This window comes from Taudactylus pleione, unplaced genomic scaffold (assembly GCF_031769625.1).
Source record: "Taudactylus pleione unplaced genomic scaffold, aTauple2 ptg000471l, whole genome shotgun sequence".
NCBI lineage: Eukaryota > Metazoa > Chordata > Amphibia > Anura > Myobatrachidae > Taudactylus > Taudactylus pleione.
In genome coordinates, this window is record NW_028284873.1 from 2155714 (window position 1) to 2176120 (window position 20407).

At 40.3% G+C, this 20407-nt stretch overlaps 1 protein-coding gene across 1 annotated transcript in view; it reads right to left on the minus strand.

The window, feature by feature from the left end:
• Nucleotides 1–4342: 4342 nt before the first annotated feature.
• Nucleotides 4343–20407, minus strand: part of CDKL2 (cyclin dependent kinase like 2) — a 98579-nt gene continuing 82514 nt past the window's right edge. The window contains exons 10-13 of the mRNA XM_088448881.1: nt 15447–15543; nt 14826–14961; nt 11203–11309; nt 4343–6103 (exon numbers count right to left, since the gene is read on the minus strand). Of these exons, the coding sequence (XP_088305007.1) occupies nt 6035–6103; nt 11203–11309; nt 14826–14961; nt 15447–15543 (409 nt within the window). The 3' untranslated portion in view covers nt 4343–6034. The remainder of the gene's footprint in view (nt 6104–11202; nt 11310–14825; nt 14962–15446; nt 15544–20407) is intronic.

Sequence of the window (20407 nt, forward strand, 5' to 3'; positions counted from 1 at the left end):
ACATTTGAGGGAAATACATTATGCAAAATATCTTATTTTCACAGTTTATTGCATTTTATGTTCATTATATCGATGATTTATTCATCTTGTGGACTGGAGGAGAGACAGCCTTAAAAGATTTTGTGGAGAGCCTAAACCTTATACCAGGTTCGATCAGATTTACATACAAATACAGTCCAGAAAAGATTGACTATCTGGACGTTTGTGTTCATGTTAAGAATGGTTCTTTTTCGACATCTGTCTATACTAAATCCACTGATAAGGACACTGCTTGAAGCATCAAGTTTTCATCCTATAACCCTGAAAAGGGGATTACCATTTTCACAACTTCTAAGAGTAACTCGTGTTACCTCAGGAGGACCTGCAGGAAGCATTGAAGAGCATGGGCGACAAATTCATTCAGCGTGGTTATTGCAGAAAGGAGGTCGAAAGTTCCATACAAAAATGTTTGTCGTTAAATAGACGTGACCTTTTAACAGCAAAACCAGCCAAAATGCGGATAACAGGATGTTGTTTGGGAGTACATATTCAATCACCTCAGGGATCATAAATCAAGCTATTTTAAGGCATTGGCATATACTACAAACGGATCCTATTCTTAAAGATGCCTGTAGTCAAAGACCATTATTCTACTATAAGAGAAGCAGAAATTTGAAAGAAAAGCTATCAAGTGCCGATATTAGCTCCCGACCTGCCAGCTCATGGTTAACTCCTTCAAACGGTGCATTCTGATGCACATGTTGTGTGAATTGCAGGTTTATGAGAATCGGTAATACTTTCACGCACCCTTCTGATGGAACTATATACCATTTACAGCATAGGATTTGCTGCGAAACCAAGTTTGTGACGTATCTAATAATATGTCCATGCAATAAAATATACGTTGGTAAAACTATTCACTTGTTAAAAGAACGTATTTCAATGCACAGGTCATTGATTAAAAAAGCTTTCAAACAATTAGAAGGCAATACTCCTCCAGTGGCGAGACATTTTGTTCAAGCAGGGCATTCTATTAAAGACTTCAGCTACATGCCCTTTGCCATATACCTCCTCTGAAGAGAGGCGGAGATAGACACAAATTACTGTTAAGACAAGAAAGCCGATGGATTTACAAGCTTGGGAACATGGTGCCCCATGGACTAAACGAGGAATTCACGTTTTCAGCATTTCTTGGCGACATATGACACAGTAACAAAAATTTTTTTTCAATATGTGTTTTGGTATCTTTGGTTTGGCTCTCCACTCTCTTTAAGCGCCCTCATGTTTTCTATGTTCATTCATATTATCTTGCATAATATATAATTGTTGCACTATTGGCTAATATCTTTTAGAAAATTCCCTTATCCATGTAAGTTATCATGTCTTTACAAAATAGTGATATGCAATATAGGTGGATAGTAGATCTAATTACCGATGTCCAGATTGTATATCTACTTATTGTAATGGGTATTTATTTTAAATGCACACCGATCTATTTATTTATGTTGTGTGTTTCCTCTTGTGGTCCGGTGCGTGTACTGCGCTGTCCGCCGGATGTTGATGCCCGTTGTTATGGTTTCGGCGCCTGGCGTTCCCATAGTGACCTGTGCTGCATCATTGTTGGTGCGACGCGTGTCACGTGGTGACGCTGCGCGCGGCCATGCACATGTGGCTCCATTCCGGATGGACGCCGCCGACCGCTGAACGGATCCAGGTGAGTTCACTTGATTGTTTATTGTGCCAAATGTGGGTTGGCATATAAAATGGCTATCACACAATAGAAGTTAAGTCCCTTGATGAAGGTAGACACGAAACGGCTGTCGGGCTATCCAGGTTCTGAGCTTAGCTCCCTGGTTTGATTCTCATTCATGTGCATTAGAGCTGATAAGTATTGCCTCTTTATGCTGCATAGCTTGTTTATGATCCCTTTTTTGAACATTGTCCTCTCCATGCACGGTGTTGTATCATTAAAACTTTTTCTATGGTGATTGAATATCGTTATTTTTATGGTGTGCTGGTCTGGTCCCCTGTGAGCTGGCTGTTTGGGACCTGTTTGAGATATATATATATATATATATATATATATTTTCACTGTAAATAATTTTGGTAGGAGTACATGATTAACTATTTCTCATGTAATATATCTTACTCTTCGTCATGTTTCATTTAATTTATTTATTTCTCTTGCTTGATTGCTTGTATTTTATACTCAGTGTTATTCACTTGATATATGTATATATTATTTTTATGTGTGTCTTCTTGTAGTCTCACTCCACGAGCCAACATCTAAACAGGCTTGTATATATTTTATTACATATCTAATAAAATTGACATTGTAAATTTTCAATTATACAATAAGAGTGCCCCAAAACAAGAGTCTTTATCTTTTTGTTTTTATGAGCTTTGCGGCACAGTAAAAAACAAAAAATATCTATTCACTATATATAATAAACTCATGGGAGCACCACCAATTTTGTAGTTATATTTATGTTTGATGTATCATATGGTAGGTATTCATGATGTTAACTTGATATTTTGATTACATTTATTTTCTCTTTATGGAAAACTCTTGTGCGGAATCGCCCAAACATTTATGGAAGCCAGGCCAGGGGCCCTGTTTATACCTATGAGAAACAGGACTATAAAAGACTGTGTGATGTTTGCAGGCTAGCTGCCCTGTTAGTCAGGGTTCAATAAGTGAGGTAGTACTTTGCACGGGGCAGGTTTTTTAAATTTTGTTCCTGAATGCTAACAGTAAAAAGCTCCATTTAATTTATTTAACCTGAAAGCTGTGTGTGGACCCTTATTGTGCACCACTGACCCTCTATCGAGCTAAGTTACCCCAGATAAGTCACAGTAGATTATTTTAATCTGGTGCCACTAGTACTATGGTTGGTGCACAGAAAGGGGAGTAAAATTGCACAGCATGGATGTGATCTTATAAAATTAGGTTGCATTTTGATTTTTAGGCACATATAGATTTTTGTTGGCATTTCCAAGGACTGTGAAGTTGGTGTGCAACTTAATATATGCTAGTGTGGTAGGAGTACAGAATATGGTTTCTGGAAGCCATATTGTTGTGTGATTTTATTAATGTATAAAGGCAATAGATATCTGTGTAAGACATTAGAAGGGATAGTTAGGTTGAAATGTATACTTATATACATTGCACAAGGTGTTCTTGACAGAAAGAACCCAAGGACAGGACAAAGTTCACTGTTTAACTTGAGCAAATAGTGTCTTATTGTGTCCAGATATGTGGCCATACATATGTAAGCCTCCGTCAACAGTGTATTACCTTCAGTTAAGCTACGTACACGTCATAAACATAGTCATATGTCTTTGACATGTCCAACTTTCTTAATTGAGGCAACAGTGCCCCCTACTGTCTATTCTTTCCTCTTTCTTTTACTTAATATTTTCAAATGACCTTTTGTACTTGTTAAATGCTTATGCATATGTTTCTTCCCTCTATAAGATGTAACCTGTCAGCATACAGTGAGCCTTTTGTCTATGCTTGATGTATGAGATCCCAGCTCCAAGGTGTTGGAGGAAGAGGCTCCTGGGGAATGAAGCCATCTATGTTTTAAGTAGATCTGAAAAGCAAGTTAAGTATTCTTTCTTTACTTTGTAATAAATGTCTTTTTAACACATATTACTTGTGTGGCTTGATTAACTCTTTGTATCCAGGAATCGTATTCTCGTTCCACCAAGAACATGCTAGGCGAACAAGAAAGACCAGCCATACTTTTTGTGGTTCAAAAGATACTTCATTGACCGCAGTATTATATATCTTGCATCACTTACAGCAGGTGCTTAGGCCTAACTAAAACGGTTTTCTAGCTAGCTAGGTCCATCTAGTATTATACCCTACAACTTTCTAAGAGCATTTGTACCCAATGTTTGTACCTGATATCCCATTTTCTTTTCTATTCTGAGGATCTTTCTTTTGTAGCAACTCCATTTTCTATATTATAGGCTATCACATCATGCCATAAGTAGAAGCGTATGAAGAAACTGAAACACACAGCTAGCCAACTTCCAGATCCTACTAGCCGATGTATCTACTAAAGTATCCACAACAGTATGATTTACAAAATCTGTACCCACTGGTATGTAAGTGTAAGTTATTTCCTATACTATATTTTGTTATATGGTAACACCCTATGAATTGCATTTCTGGGGTTTGGGCCTGATGAAAATATTCTGATTATGCAGCTCTTTGGAATATGTTTATTTTATATGAATAAAGCATAACTATCACAACCACCTTCCCAATAGCCAATGTTGGCATATATATTTGGCATGGTTATATTATCTGTGTATCTTTCAATATTCTCAATGAATCACATCCCCATGCTGATTCACACAACACACTCTTTATTGATCAAGAAAGTGCTGGAAGTTGGAACCATGTTTAAATTGGAATGAATGAAAATTTGGATTGTTGGCAGGTGTATATGCAGCATTTGTCTAGGCTTGTGTAGATATAAAATAACAATTCATACTTTTACATTTGGTACAAGTAGACGTGAATAGCATTTTTAAATCTGTCATGCCTAGATCAAAAGTAGATTAAATAAAAGATTCTTGAGGGCAGATGTGTTCTCCATACATATACTGTGCTGAAAACTGCCACCCAAACTGCAATGTGTATTAGGGTAGGCACAAACATACAGTATAACTCAGATCTCTCATAGCATTTCAAGGTATACAGACAAACCTGCAAAGAAGATCAACTATTTTTAATACCATATTTGAAAAATGCATTGCGCAGAGCAGAATCCACTTAGGTATAATTTTATTATCGTTGTAAATAATAATACGTATGCAGTTTTACATTGTTTGAGGGAAAATATTTGAATCTTAATGGGGAATATGTGCAAAAGTAGTCATAAAATCATATCATTTTTAAAATGGAAAATTTGTAGAGTACTGTATGTGTATCTTTCAATACCCCACAGATTTAGGAACCTTTAAAAATGCTGCATATTTGCCATGTCACATAATAGCTACTGTTATAATACAGTGGCCCTGGCACACTGGTTTTAGATTAGCTGTGTGCTAAAAAAAGATTTTGTCTAGTTACTTTTGTGTGAAAAATAGAACATAACTTCCAAAATTAATTTTCCACCAGCCAACGCTGTACTAACGCTATAGTCTCTGATTTAGTTTAATGGGAAACCTGATGAAACTGTCTCCTATCTGATTTCTCAATATATCAACATTTCTGATTGGCGGGATGGCTAGTGGGAACCCATGTGTTCGTGTAAAATTGTTCTTCCACCTTAGAAGAAGCAGTTTCCAATAAGATGGATAACTGAATACATCTCCCTCAATATATTAATTCCAAATTGTAATGGCTATAATGTAGTCCCTATTATGAAATATAAGAATATTAGAAGTCACATACAGTAAACAGTAACTTCTGATATCACTATATATAACACAGGAGAAAGTTGCGTGAGGCGATACGGAAATGTACGTGTGTTTCCCCTTCGCCTTAGAATAGTTTCAAAATGAGTCACATGACACATACCGCTTTTCAAATAAAAGTGATGGCATTACTACTCAATAAAAGAATATATTTTACAGGATTTTTGTAATTACGTCACTAGTCATAGCCCTTATAAGCTAATAGAGTATTGCCTAAATGTAAGTGGATCTTTGGGCTGTGATTGTAAAAATCAGTATAGTTCTCTTTAGAGCTCATTTTAAGTTGTAATGTGTGTTCCAATAGCTTTGTCTAAGATAAGAAAGCAGCGAAATATGGTTCATGTTATCCAGTCATTATTCATATAGAAATTCAGCTGATATCCATAGTAATTGCAGCCAAAGCATCTTTATGCAGCATTTACTGAGTAATGTGTTTGAAGGAAGAGATCACGTTGAATGCAAAAACCATGTTGCAGCATTTTGTATCCACTATAAGGTTCCCAATTGTGTCAGGCTCAGCCTTACCAGGCAGCATTTATGTTTTATATAACAGAAACTTGTATGGTTTGGAATTATCCAGAGTCTTTATTATGAGTGGTCCTTATTTTCCAATGTTCTGTTAATATTCCACTGGGGGAAAATTTGCTTCTGATATATCTGTAGCGTCTTGTATTGAGTTTCCTGAAAACTAAAAATATATGAAAAATACATTACTGAAAAGGTTCATAGCACAATTTTCTGAACATTTTTTACTATCTAATATTTGTGGATTTTATGAAATAATTAGATGTTACTGAAGCATTGACACAATACAATAAAGGTTATTTGCAAATACTGCACCTAGGGGCAGATTTTCCTTGATCCATAACAACCAATCAGAAATTAGCTTTTGCCTGTCTTATACACAAGTTGAATATGTCACACTTGCGGCTAAATAGGCAGAACTGGGTGGCAATAGGGCATTAGAATGGTAGAACAACTCTGACTACGTCGTGCTTGTGCAGTCAGAGTTGAGGGATAAGCAGAAATGTGCTTATGCATAGATACGTCTTATTTTCTTGCCCCAGGTATAGGCTGGGGCAAGTCTGCACTGACAGTGATGACACACGTCACACTCCGCATCTATGTACATAATCTACAGCCAACTTGCATGTAACTCTGAATCAGGCCTATTATGTTCAAATGCAACAAAAAATATTTTTTGTAGGACAAAATATTTAATATTCAAGATGTGAACAGGACACATTTTTTAGGATGTTTATTTGTTACTGAAGGGCTACAAAGTTAATTTCTCTCTATTAAAGGACTGTTTTGTGGTATTGATAAGCAGCTTTTGCACCATCCAGTTTCCAAGCATAATTGAAGTACACAAACTATTGTATAAAATATATTCAAACACACAATACTAACACATGAAGACAGTCCCAATGTCATCTTAGTCTTTTGATAAACATTGTTATAAATGAGGATTCTTGACCTCCTCTGTAGTGGATTTCCTGTATTCTCCAACAGATTAAAAAGACAATACGGAACACCAGAGATGCTTTGATTGCTATTTAAATTTCCTTTTTCTCAGTGTTTTTTCTGTGTATTTTCAGACTCACCGCAAATCAATGAGATGCATACATCAAAAGGTATCTTTGATCTTCTCTATATGGGATCCCTAGAAACTGAATATCATACAGCACCCCCAATGGTATAAAACTCACCAGCTAATAAGCAGCTACATCCATCAAAAGGTTTCTTTTCCAATTGGATTAGTTTGTCACAGAAAGACACTGGAGTGTACTCCCAAAGGGAAACCGGACTGGAACAAGTCCACGTAAAAAAGGATTCCTTTATATCCCCAAAAATGGTAATTATTCCCATATACCAATTATACAAAAGCAGAAAAACAGAATAAAACAATAAAAAACATCCCCCACAAAGGTATGGTTTGTTCTGCTCTACTGCATCGGAACCATGAACATATTCCTATCACCACTCACATTCCGGGAATAGGACATGGGTGACACCCTGAGGAAGGAAACATATTCCGAAACACGTTGGTGATTTGGAGGACCGCCAGGTTTGAATCAACCTTTATCTACCATTGGCTTCACAACTATCCTCCAAATCTAACGCGTTTCGGAATACGTTTTCTTCCTCACGGTGACACCATGAGGAAGGAAACATATTCTGAAAAGCGTTGGTGAATTGGAGGACCCCCAGGTTTGAATCAACCCTTATCTACCATTGGCTTTACAACTATCTGGAGAATGTTCCATGTCCCATTCCCAGGATCTGAGTGGTGATAGGAATATGTTCATGCTTCCGAAGGAGTAGAGCAGAACAAACCATACATTTTGTGGGGGATGTGTTTCATTGTTTTATTCTGTTTTTCTGCTTTTTTATAATTGGTATGGGAATAAATACCATTTTTTGGGATATAAAGGAATCCTTTTTTACTTGAACTTGTTCCAGTTCGGTTTCCCTTTGGGAGTACACTACAGTGTCTTTCTGTGACAAACTAATCCAGTTGGAAATTAAACATTTTGATGAATGTAGCTGCTTATTAGCTGGTGAGTTTTATACCATTGGGGGTGCTGTATGGTATTGTGGGCCTGATTCAGAGCCACTCGTAAGTGGCCGCTCGTTCGCTCCGAGCGGTGTTCGCACAACTGCGCATGCATATGGGTTGTAATACGCATGCGCGAACCAGTCATTGCGGTTGGAAATTGTGTGCTCGCAAAATAGCGAATGCCTACTATTTTGAGTGACAGGATGAGGCGTTTGTGGGTGGTAACAGGGGAAGGTGCTTGAAAACGGGAAGTGGAGATCCGAACGCAGGCGTGCCAAACGGTCAAAACGGGCGTTTTAAGGGTGTGCATAATTAACAAAGCAGCGTCATCGACCATGTCACTTGGTTGTCTTTTAGCCTGAACTGCTCGCATGATTGCGGTAGGAAAATCCTACCACAAGCACTGCGAGCAGTTCATACGCCTTTCGATGTACTCGATTAATCTAATAAATAGCGGAGATGACATAGGATGCGAGCGGCCAGGGGGCGTTTTTAAAAAAATAGCGAGAGCATGTTTCGTTCGCTCGTTCAGACATAGAGGCGTCAACAGACCGCAAAGAGCGAGCACTCTATTTAAATATCCGGCCCCTTTTTATGAACAAGCGAGCGCAAATAGTGTCCGGCTCTGAATCAGGCCCTCAGTTTCTAGGGATCCCATATAGAGAAGAAAAAAGATACCTTTTGATGTATGCATCTCATTGATTTGCGGTGAGTCTGGAAATACAGACGAAATACTGAGAAAAAGGAAATTTATATAGTACATCAATGCATCACTGGTTTTCCCTTTTGTCTTTTTAATCTGTTGGAGAATACAGGTAATCCACTACAGAGGAGGTCAAGAGTCCTCATCATAAATTGGTCCTAAAAGCGCTTGTGAACCACTCCATTTTCTCTATTCGTATCCTAATGAGGTTTGGTGTCCTTGTGAGTTGGTACTGAGTCGCAGTTAGGGGGCGCAAGTTACCCCATCCCATTATTTCTGTATTGCCATTGTTATAAATGAGGTGTAATAGGTGGACAAAAATGAGCGTTGTCCATAAAGAATGCGTTTTGTACCTGAATTTTAGCCCTTTTACAAATGACCATTACTCTCTTAGATTGTAAATTGGAGAATTATTTGTACATTGGAACAACATTTTGAGTGGAAGAGTGCTCTGTTTACATCATGTTTATGGTTGTGTGGCTTTGTACAGGCACATGTACACTGAAGTGCCAAAAGTCATGGGATAGCAGTATGTAAAGGTAATGGTAGGTGGGGTCACCATACTGTGTAATGTCTTGGAAATGCCCAGACCTGCATCAGCTGTGATATATCTCATGATTCAGTTTGAACACACCGGCTAGGCTGCTCATGGCAAGATGACGTGAATTATCAGAGTTTGAACGGGGCATGATAGTGGATGCCCGACGTATGAGACATTCCATTTCCGAAGTTGTCCAGATATTCAACATTCCTCAATCTACGATGTCACGTGTACCGAGAATACCTTACGGAAGGCATTACCAACCACTGTGGGCAGCGCAGTGGCCGGCCATGGGTGCATAATGATCGTGATCAGCTGTGTCTTGCCACAATTGTCCATGGTAACAAACAAGCAACACTGGCTCAAATCACATCCACATTCAATGCAGGAGGTACCAGATGCATATCCACCAGGTCAGTGCAGCGTTCTTTAGTTTCCATGGGATATGGAAGCAGAAGACCCACCAGAGTGCCCCTGTTAACACTACATCAGCATACAAAGTGCCTTACCTGGAGGACTGGCAAAAGGTGTCGTGGTTCGATGAGTCACGGTTCCTGTTGTTTCAGGCTGATGGTAGGATTTGGGTGTGGTGCAGACCCCACGAGGCCATGGGCCCCAGTTGTCAACAAGGCTCCATGTAGGCAGGTGGTGGTTCCATAATAGTAAGGGGTGTGTTTACGTGGCATTGGTTGGTACCGCTGGTCCACCTGAACACATCATTGACCTGTAACCACTACAATGCATTGCTTAATGACCATTTGCATCCATTCATGGACTTCATGTACTCCCACAACGATGGAATATACCAGTAGGATACTGTGTCATCTGTCCCAAGTTGTCTAGAATTAATTTGAGGAGCATTCTGGAGAGTTACGACAAATGGTGTGGCCACCACGATCACCCAACATGAACCCAAACGAGCATTTATGGGACATGGTTTAGAGGTCCATTTGCACCCAAGATCCTGCACCTACAAATATCAGGGAGCTGTGGGATGGTATCATGACAGCATCGGTCAACATCTCTCCAAAGGTCTTCTGTCCACTTGTGGAATCGATGCTGTACTTCGATGGATTAGAGGGGGTACTACATGATACTAGGCATCTATGCCATGACTTTTGGCACTTGTATAATGTACAGCCATGGCCAAAATTTTTGAGAATGACACAAGTACTGGTTTTCACAAAGTTTGCTGCTTCAGTGTTTTTAGACACTAAAGCAGCTCCACCATGCTGGAAAAGGGATTGTTCGTCACCAAACTGTTCTTGGATGGTTGGAAGAAATTGCTCTTGGAGGATGTTTTGGTACCATTCTTTATTCATGGCTGTGTTCTTAGGCAAAATTGTGAGTGAGCCCACTCCCTTGGCTGAGAAGCAACCCCACACATGAATGGTTTCAGGATCCAAGAACAGTTTGGTGACGAACAATGCGTTTTCCAGCATGATGGAGCACCTTGCCATAAGGCAAAAGTGATAACTAAGAGGCTCGGGGAACAACACATCGAAATTTTGGGTCCATGGCCAGGAAACTCCCCAGACCTTAATCCCATTGAGAACTTGTAGTCAATCCTCAAGAGGCGGGTGGACAGACAAAAACCCACAAATTCTGACAAACTCCAAGCATTGATTAGGCGGCCATCAGCCAGTATGTGGCCCAGAAGTTGATTGACAGCATGCCAGGGCTAATTGCAGAGGTCTTGAAAAAGAAGGTTCAACACTGCAAATATTGACTCTTTGCATAAACTTAATGTAATTGTCAATAAAAGCCTTTGACACTTATGAAATGCTTGTAATTTTACTTCAGTATACCATAGTAACATCTGACAAAAAGGTCTAAAAACACTGAAGCAGCAAACTTTGTGAAAAAAAAAACTTTTGGCCATGGCTGTAGCCATGAAACTATAAATAAATTATAACTTAAGTAAGCCATTTGTAGTTATTTCTGTCTTCATAAATTTGTTGCAAAAATATATTTTTATCTGACCTGTGGCAAGGTTGGGTTTGTATTATGCAGATCAATCATTGCAAGAGGAGGGATGCGGGACTCTGGAATTGTCCTGTTTTCTTTCTTCACCAGTTTTGAACTGCGAACTAGAGAGACAATAAAAAGAGAAACAATTAACAGCAAATCAACTACTTCAATAGTGACATGTAAGCACTGATATTGACAGATTGAGTTGTTACAATAATGCCTACTCATGTGCTAATTCACCTACTGTATGTATTTTGAAGTAAAAAAAGTTATGAACAAAGTTAAAATATAAAAGAAAAGGTACAGAAGACAGGAATATAAAAACTGTGCAGTGTAAGAAGCAGCTCTACAATCCAAATATCTTCATAATGTTGTGGTCAAATGTATACTATCATTACTTGTACGCTGGCGACAATCGATGGATTGAATCCGCTTATATTTGTGTTTATTGCATTATTATATAGATATGGTACCAGTCAAAAGTTTGGACACCTTCTCATTCAATGTTTTTTGTTTATTTAAATTATTTTCAACACAGTAGATTAATACTGAAGACATCAAATCTATGAAAGGACACACATGGAATTATGTTGTAAACAAATCAAAATATATTTTAGATTTTAGATTCCTCAAAGTAGCCCCCTTTTGCTTGGATGACAGCTTTGCACACTCTTGGCATTCTCTCAATCAGCTTCATGAGGTAGTCTCTTGGAATTGTTTTCCAACAGTCTTGAAGGAGTTTCCAGAGGTGCTGAGCACTTGTTGGCTGCTTTCGCTTCACTCTTCAGTCCAACTCATCCCAAACCAGCTCAATTGGGTTTAGGTCGGGTGATTGTGGAGGCCAGGCTAGCTGACGCAGCACTCCATCACTTTCCTTCTTGGTCAAGTAGCTCTTACATAGCCTGGAGGTGTGTTTGGGGTCATTGTCTTGTTGAAAAACAAATGATGGTCCCAGTAAGTGCAAACCAGATGGGATGGCATGGCACTGCAGAATGCTGTGGTAGCCATGCTGGTTAAGTGTGCCTTGAATTTTGAATAAATCACCAACAGTGTCACCAGCAAAGCACCCCCACACCTCCTCCTCCATGCTTCACAGTGGGAATCACACATGCAGAAACCATCCGCTCACCTTCTCTGCGTCTCACAAAGACACGGCGGTTGGAACCAAAAATCTCAAATTTGGACTCATCAGACCAAAGTACAGATTTCCACTGGTCTAATGTCCATTCCTTGTGTTTCTTGGTCCAAACAATTCTCTTCTTCTTATTGTTCATCCTTAGTAGTGGCTTCTTTGCAGCAATACGACCATGTAGACCTGATTCACGCAGTCTCTTCTGAACAGTTGATGTTGAGATTTGTCTGCTACTTGAACTCTGTGAAGACTTTATGTGGTCTCTAATCTGAGGTGCTGTTAAGTAGCGTTTTCTGAGGCTGGTAACTCTAATGAACTTATCCTCTGCAGCAGAGGTCACTCTTGGTCTTCCTTTCCTGGGGCGGTCTTCATGAGAGCCAGTTTCATCATAGCGTTTGATGGTTTTTGCAACTGCACTTGAGGATACATTCAAAGTTCTTGAAATTTTCCGTATCGACTGACCTTCATGTCTTAAACTAATGATGGACTGTCGTTTCTCTTTACTGAGTTGAGTGGTTGGTGCCATAATATGGATTACAACAGTAGTCAAATAGTGGTATTCACTGTGTACTAACCCTACCTCTGCACAACAAAACTGATGGTCTGAAACACATTAAGCAGGCAAGTAATTCCACAGATTGACTCTTGACAAAGAACACCTGTTAATTCAAAACCATTCCAGGTGAATACCTCCTGAAGCTGATTGAGAGAACGACAAGAGTGTGCAAAGCTGTCTTCCAAGCAAAAGGGGGCTACTTTGAGGAATCTAAAATCTAAAACATATTTTGATTTGTTTAACACTTTTTTTGTTTACAACATAATTCCACATCTGTTCTTTCATAGTTTTCATGTCTTCAGTATTAATTTACTATGTTAAAAATTAATTTAAATAAACAAAAACTATTGAATGAGAAGGTGTGTCCAACCTTTTGACTTGTGTGTGTATATATGTGTGTGTATGAGAGAGAGAGAGACTCACCAGTCTTCTTAATAATGTCAATTTATTACATACCAGCAGAAAACAATATATACTGTTTACAGGATCGACATTTCGGTCCTATCCATGGACCTTTGTCAAGATACAAGTCACAAGTGATATAAACCCCATATACTGTATATACTCATATGCAGCTAGCAGTACCGCCCCCTAAAATCATTACTAACACCTGTCAAATCACTCATGGGCAAAAGGAGCGATCTCTCCTATCACCACTACACGTGTAAGCAAACATCAATGTGTATGTTAATCAATTCAAAGTAAATGTAGTTAGGCTTACTTTTGCCCATTAGTGATTTGACAGGTGTTAGTAATGATTTTAGGGGGCGGTACTGCTAGCTGCATATATATGTGGTTTATATCACTTGTGATTTTTATCTTGACAAAGGTCCATGGATAGGACCGAAACGTTGATCTTGTAAAGAGTATATATTGGTTTCTGCTGGTATGTAATAAATTGACTTTATTAAAAAGACTGGTGAGGGCACCCCCTTTTTTCATTCTTCTGTGTGCTTGGACCTATTGGTCCTAATTGGGTAGACACCCCAGCAAATAATTCAGTCCTATGACGTGAGTGTGGACCTCTCTGGATGGATATATATATATATATATATATATATCTTCTTCAGTTAAACAAGCCTGGACAAAGATTTCAACTATCTTTGCTAACAGGTCATCGGCCTACGTTAATAACATAAGTTAGGAGCTTAAGAAAAATGGCTGTTTATAGCAATTGAATGAATTGCACAGTTTCCAGTCTAGCACACTGGAATGGTATCATTTGTGGTGACTAGTAGGCCAAGCTTATTCATCTACCAGTCCCAGCTGATATGATCGTGAAGTATCAAAAAGTCCAAAATACTCCCTCCTGTAGCACATATAAGGATCAACTAGGGCACAAATGCAAACTGCAAAGTACATGTGGGAGGACCTACAGAGTGCAAATCTCAGCAATGAGCATTAATCAGGACCCTACAATATATCAAACTAAGCTGACTAGTTTTATATGTATTCATAGTGCGGACTCCAGACCACGAGTCATATAAATAGTGACAAAAGGTTCTTCTCTCACTCACCTTAAATAAAGTAAGACCAAAAGAGTTAACCTGAAAAACACGCTCTGCAAATGGGCATATGTTCATCTTAGCTGCAACCTCATTAAATGCATTGAAAGCATGTTGGGACTGCTATATATGCTTCATTTTGTCATCATTTGCCGTATTGGGACAGTTGAGGTTTGCTAATAACTGCTCCTTAATAGATGCATGTATTTCCATAAGAGATCCACAACACAAAGAAAATACACCTATAACTTCACATATTATTTTTCTTAGGAAACATAATGAAGAATCAGAAATGACATATGCTGCAATGAACATGGTAAATCAGAGTAGATGAATGAAAAAATATTCTTCCATTTCTACAGCACACTCAATTACTCACAGGTGAATTACATGTTAAATTAAATGTAAACATTGTAGAAGACAGAAAGAGAAAAAGATGTACCATTGTAATGACTACCACCATCCGTGCCCTTTAGCTCTGGCAGGTGACCATAGCTGAGCTCTGGCAGTCTCGTGTCAACTCTTGAAAACTCCCATTTTTTTTTGTTCAGTTGAAGAGCGCTCTTGTCATTACCAACCTGCTTTCAAATACATTATTCAGTTTCTGACCAAATTAAGAGACATTTTTTCAAAAAAGAACCAAATTCTAAGGTTTAAATTTATTAAAGGTCAATTTAGTGTTACATTTCCTTGAATTCTGTTTTACTCCGCACACCTAAACTGATGCAAAAATATTCTATAGTGATTTTCTGCTAGCTTATGTGTACTGTCAGATGTAAGCTACAACTCTTAGCAATGCAGTGGTGAAAATTAATAGAACATTATAGTGCAACACACACGCGCGCACACACATTAAAAAAAAGTAGCTGAAATTCTCATCTGAATCTCTAATATTCTTTCATATTCTTATTTATCTGATGTATAGCTTGTGCATTCCATAGCAATTACAACATCCCACTTTGTTGACCATATATTTCATCTTCAAAAGATTTACTAGTGAATTTAATGATAAATACAATCCCTTAGGCGCTGCCATTCTCATGTAGAGGGAGCAGAAACTCACCACTGTTGTAAAGTTTGGATTATAATGACTGCTTGGCGAAGGTTTCCCTCCATTTTTCTTTAAAGAGCTTACAAATATTTTGCCCTTTTCTTCTCCCCTTTAAAAAATAAACATAAAATAAATGAATAAAAAGTCAATAAAAAGTGTCCCAACACTGCAGCTGAATCCTTGTGATTTTCCTATATATTACATTACAGTATAATGCAGTCGACATACTGACTGGTCCTTTATCAGAAGATCTGATTTCCAATGTTACTGTTAAAAACAATATTGCACCATTAGGATAAATATAAAGGTAGGCCTGGGTTTCTGGAAAGACCACCAATGTCATGGCCAAGTCTACATTATTGAAGGCCTCCTCCTGTGTAATTTATAGGGTGCATTTGACTACGGTCAAAACATATTTTTATTTTCATTTGTCTTCAAGTACTGCTCATGTATTTGTACCCTATTTTGGATTGGGTGGAGTCAGTACCACCTGTAGCCAACCACATTATTATACAGTTCACAGCAGCACCAACTATTTCAATAAATGAGTGTACTACTCATGCGTGATGTAGGACCTGTCTTGTTATGAATGTTATGACGTGTAGGGCTGCATGTGACAGGGGAAACAGCCTGACCACAAGAGGGGACTTGAGGAATGAAGCAAGCCACAGACTAAGGGGTACAGATGTGTCGTCATACATTTAGCCTCAATACGCTATGCAGAGCGACTTGCATGGTGTGAGTAAGCTGCCAGGTCTCGTGAGATTCTGTTAGTGCCAGGAGTATTTTTCGCATCTGTTTTCACCAAAAATGAATGTAAGTCGCGATTGGATGCACCAGCAGGCTGTGCTGCTTAATTTGATATGTGACACTTATATATCTGTGTGAGACTGAGCCTGTACATGAACCACAACAGAACTTGGAATGGAAAAAAGCTGCAGCCGCTACATTGTAGTACTTCGCATACAGATTCAGGGACTCAACCGCACACAGATCTAGAAGTGCCACATATCAAATTAATCAGCACAGTCTCCTGGTGCATCCTAGTTGCGTCAGATTGCAATTTAGACACATAAAAGAAGCAAAAAATACGCCTATCAGAGTCTCATAGGTTTTGGAGCGCCAAAAAGGGCACACTCACATCTCATCACAAATCTGGCCAATACTATTCACTGTAGGTATGGCCATTGGAAGGGTTAACCATCGATTGCGCCATCTGTGCTTAGCATCAATGGCACAACCATCAACAGGAAACCATTGATGGTTTGACCCATTGATGGCAAAACTATTGACCATCAATGGAAATATTGCCAGGACAATGGAGAATAATTCCACTGCTGTTATTGCACTGATTATCAGAAAGCTCAATCAGTGTTTACTGTCAATTCAAAACAGAATAAAATGAGTCCAAACAATTGTTATAATCATAACCAGGTCTTAAGGTGCATATCCATTTGCCGACTGAGGAACGTTTAAATGATTACGACATCGTAATCATTCAATCCTGTAGGTGCGCACACTGAACGATATGTCGTTCAGTGTAGGCACCCTCCCTAATCCCCCAACATGCACAATCTTTCGTTATTGGCAGATTTACCGGCTTGTTCAGGCGATGATTGATGTCGGAAACGACCAGCGGGGGCGCGCATCGCTGGCCATTTTCGACATTTTCATGCGCGATTCATGCACGATTAATGAGCGATTAAACGATTACAGTGTCATAATCGTTCTTTCACTCTGTTTAATCAGCAAGTGGATATGCTGTAAGAGACTTTGGCCCTCATTCAGACACACTCGCTCGCAAGTGGGTCGATGGTCCGCACTGCGCATGCGCACGACGGAGGGAGCTCCGTCGTGCGCATGCGCGAGACGCGCCGAGCGAAGGACTTTCCTTCGCTCGGAGTGTCTCATCAAAGGGGGCGTGCTGTCTATGTTGACTGACAGCACGCCCCCTTTGGTGGGCGTGCCGGGGGCGTGCCTGCCAGACGGAGGCGTTCCCAAGGGAACGCCTACCGTCTGAAGCCGGCCCCACTGACATCACTAGTGTCATCACTGATGTCAGTGGGAGTGATTTTGGCTCTGATAGAGCCAAAATCACTCCTGGCCTTGCGGTTGAAAAACTCAACCGCAGGCTGTTGCTCGCAGTTTCGATGGTCGCGATGGTCAAGACCATCGCGACCATCATCCTGCACGCTCGTATATGCTGTGGGTGGTGACCCACAGCTATACGAGCGTCCAGGAGGACGCTCCATATTAATGGAGGTGGGCCCTGATTCAGAGCGAGCGCTCTGGTCAGAGCGTCCGGCTCTGAATCAGGGCCTTTATCCTTCATTCAAACACACTGGAATAGTTCATACATACTGAATTTATTTTTAATTGACTGATGTTTTGCTGCAGAAATACAGTTATTAGGGATAATACAGAAATGTTAGTGATTCAGCAATACATTCAGTATAAACAAATAATTCCAGGAAGCTCTTTATGCTTTTCAATTTGGTAATTCTATGTACCACATTCAGTATATTATTTACTTTTCATGAAAAAAATTATTCACTGTAGATCGCACTCTTTGGCGGAATTCAATTGATTCCTGCCCCCATCGCGCCCGACGGAGCTATTCAATTCTTGCTCCTGTCGGGCACGATCAGCTGACAGCGCTACATTTCAGCTCGCAGCCCCAGGGGGGGGGAGAGCTGAAATGTGCGAAAAGTGACATGTTTGGGCACCCAAACATCACTTTTCGCGATCGCGCCCAGCACTTTGGTCGGGTTTAGCTGCTTTACGCGGCTAAACCCGACCACTTTGGGCGCGATCAGCTCGAAAATCTGGAACAATTGCATAGCGGCCCGCAAACTCCTGTCACTTTAGAAGGGAGATGCGGGCCGCAAAAACAATTGAATTCCGCCCTTTGTGTGTGAGGTGAGGCTGATTGGAGCACACAGATCACAATACTCATTCATGATCTGGAGGTATAGCGTCACACCAAAGCAGTTATTAGGGGAGCCATGCAGCTGTTATGGGGCTCTAAGATAATGGGGGCTCCAAGGTGATGGATGCTTGGCAGAGCCGGATGGGGGCATGAGAGAGCATATGAGCATGTATCGTCAGAGAACCCTAATATTTATCAGTGGGGTAATGTGGTTGTGTGTTAGGTCCTGAACAGCATTATTTGTCTTTTGTTCTGTTTTAGGCACAGGTCTCAGGTATAGGTATATTGAGCCTAAAATATAAATTGATACAGTGTGTATTTGGTAACACTCACAAAGGGTCATTCCATATCAGATCACCCAAAAAAGTTTGATATGTCCACCACCCATCTCAGAGTTTTACAATCTTTTTTTGATAAGAGAGGATGACAAAAAAAAAAACGATTTCTGCCAAATATCTCAACTGTCTGACTGTTAGTTTCCGAAATATTGATTTTTCAATTAATTAAACTATTTACTAATCGAGACTTATTTATTTAGTTTATTTGAAGTATCACACATGTTTATAAGGGATCACCATGAAATTTGGAACTCTAAAGTATTTTTTCCTCCCGAATCCAAAAATCCAAACCAAATTGCTTTATCTTAGGGCTGAGCGGGTTCGGATTTCTGAAATCCGAACCCCCCCGAGCCCCCCCAATCCGAGTCCGATCCGAGTCAGGCTCGACTTTTCCCGCCTGACTCGGATCTGAAATCGAGGAAAAACGTCATAATCCCGCCTTCCGAGTCTCGCGGGTTTTGGATCCTATATAAGGTACCCGCGTCGGCGCCATTTTCTCACTCGGCTGTGGACAGTGAAGAGGGAGGGTGGGAGTTAGGGCTGTGTAGTGTAGTGTAGTGTAGTGTAGTGTAGTGCTGCTGTTGTCCACTACTTCAAAGTCCATAGGGGCTGGCTGTGTTGTGCTGTGCTGCTGTAGTTAATAGGGGCTGTGTCCACTACTTCAAAGTCCATAGGGGCTGGCTGGACTGTGTTGTGCAGTCAGTTCTCCATAGGGGCTGTGTCCACTCCAAAGTCCTGTGCAGTGTCCCAGTCCTAAAGGGGTGCTGTAGTGTTGTCCAGGGGGTGCTCTGTCCATCAGGGGTGCTCCCCCCCAAGTGCTAAAAAAAGAATATATTTTCTGTGTTTGTGAATTGTGTGCGCAGTAGCCGCAATGCATCAACAAAGTAGTGCCAAGCGTGCGCCTGTGTCATAAGTAAAGGGCCGGCTGGCTTGACCGTTAAAGGGTGCTGTAACCCCCAAAGTACACTCCAGTCCAAACCAAAAAAAAAATGATTTTCTGTGTTTGTGAATTGTGTGCGCAGTAGCCGCACGTGCATCAACAAAGTAGTGCCAAGCGTGCGCCTGTGTCATAAGTAAAGGGCCGGCTGGCTTGACCGTTAAGGGTGCTGTAACCCCCGAAAGTACACTCCAGTCCAAACCAAAAAAAAAATTATTTTCTGTGTTTGTGAATTGTGTGCGCAGTAGCCGCACGTGCATCAACAAAGTAGTGCCAAGCGTGCGCCTGTGTCATAAGTAAAGGGCCAGCTGGCTTGACCGTTAAAGGGTGCTGTAACCCCCAAAGTACACTCCAGTCCAAACCAAAAAAAAAAATATTTTCTGTGTTTGTGAATTGTGTGCGCAGTAGCCGCACGTGCATCAACAAAGTAGTGCCAAGCGTGCGCCTGTGTCATAAGTAAAGGGCCGGCTGGCTTGACCGTTAAGGGTGCTGTAACCCCCGAAAGTACACTCCAGTCCAAACCAAAAAAAAAATTATTTTCTGTGTTTGTGAATTGTGTGCGCAGTAGCCGCACGTGCATCAACAAAGTAGTGCCAAGCGTGCGCCTGTGTCATAAGTAAAGGGCCGGCTGGCTTGACCGTTAAGGGTGCTGTAACCCCCGAAAGTACACTCCAGTCCAAACCAAAAAAAAAATTATTTTCTGTGTTTGTGAATTGTGTGCGCAGTAGCCGCACGTGCATCAACAAAGTAGTGCCAAGCGTGCGCCTGT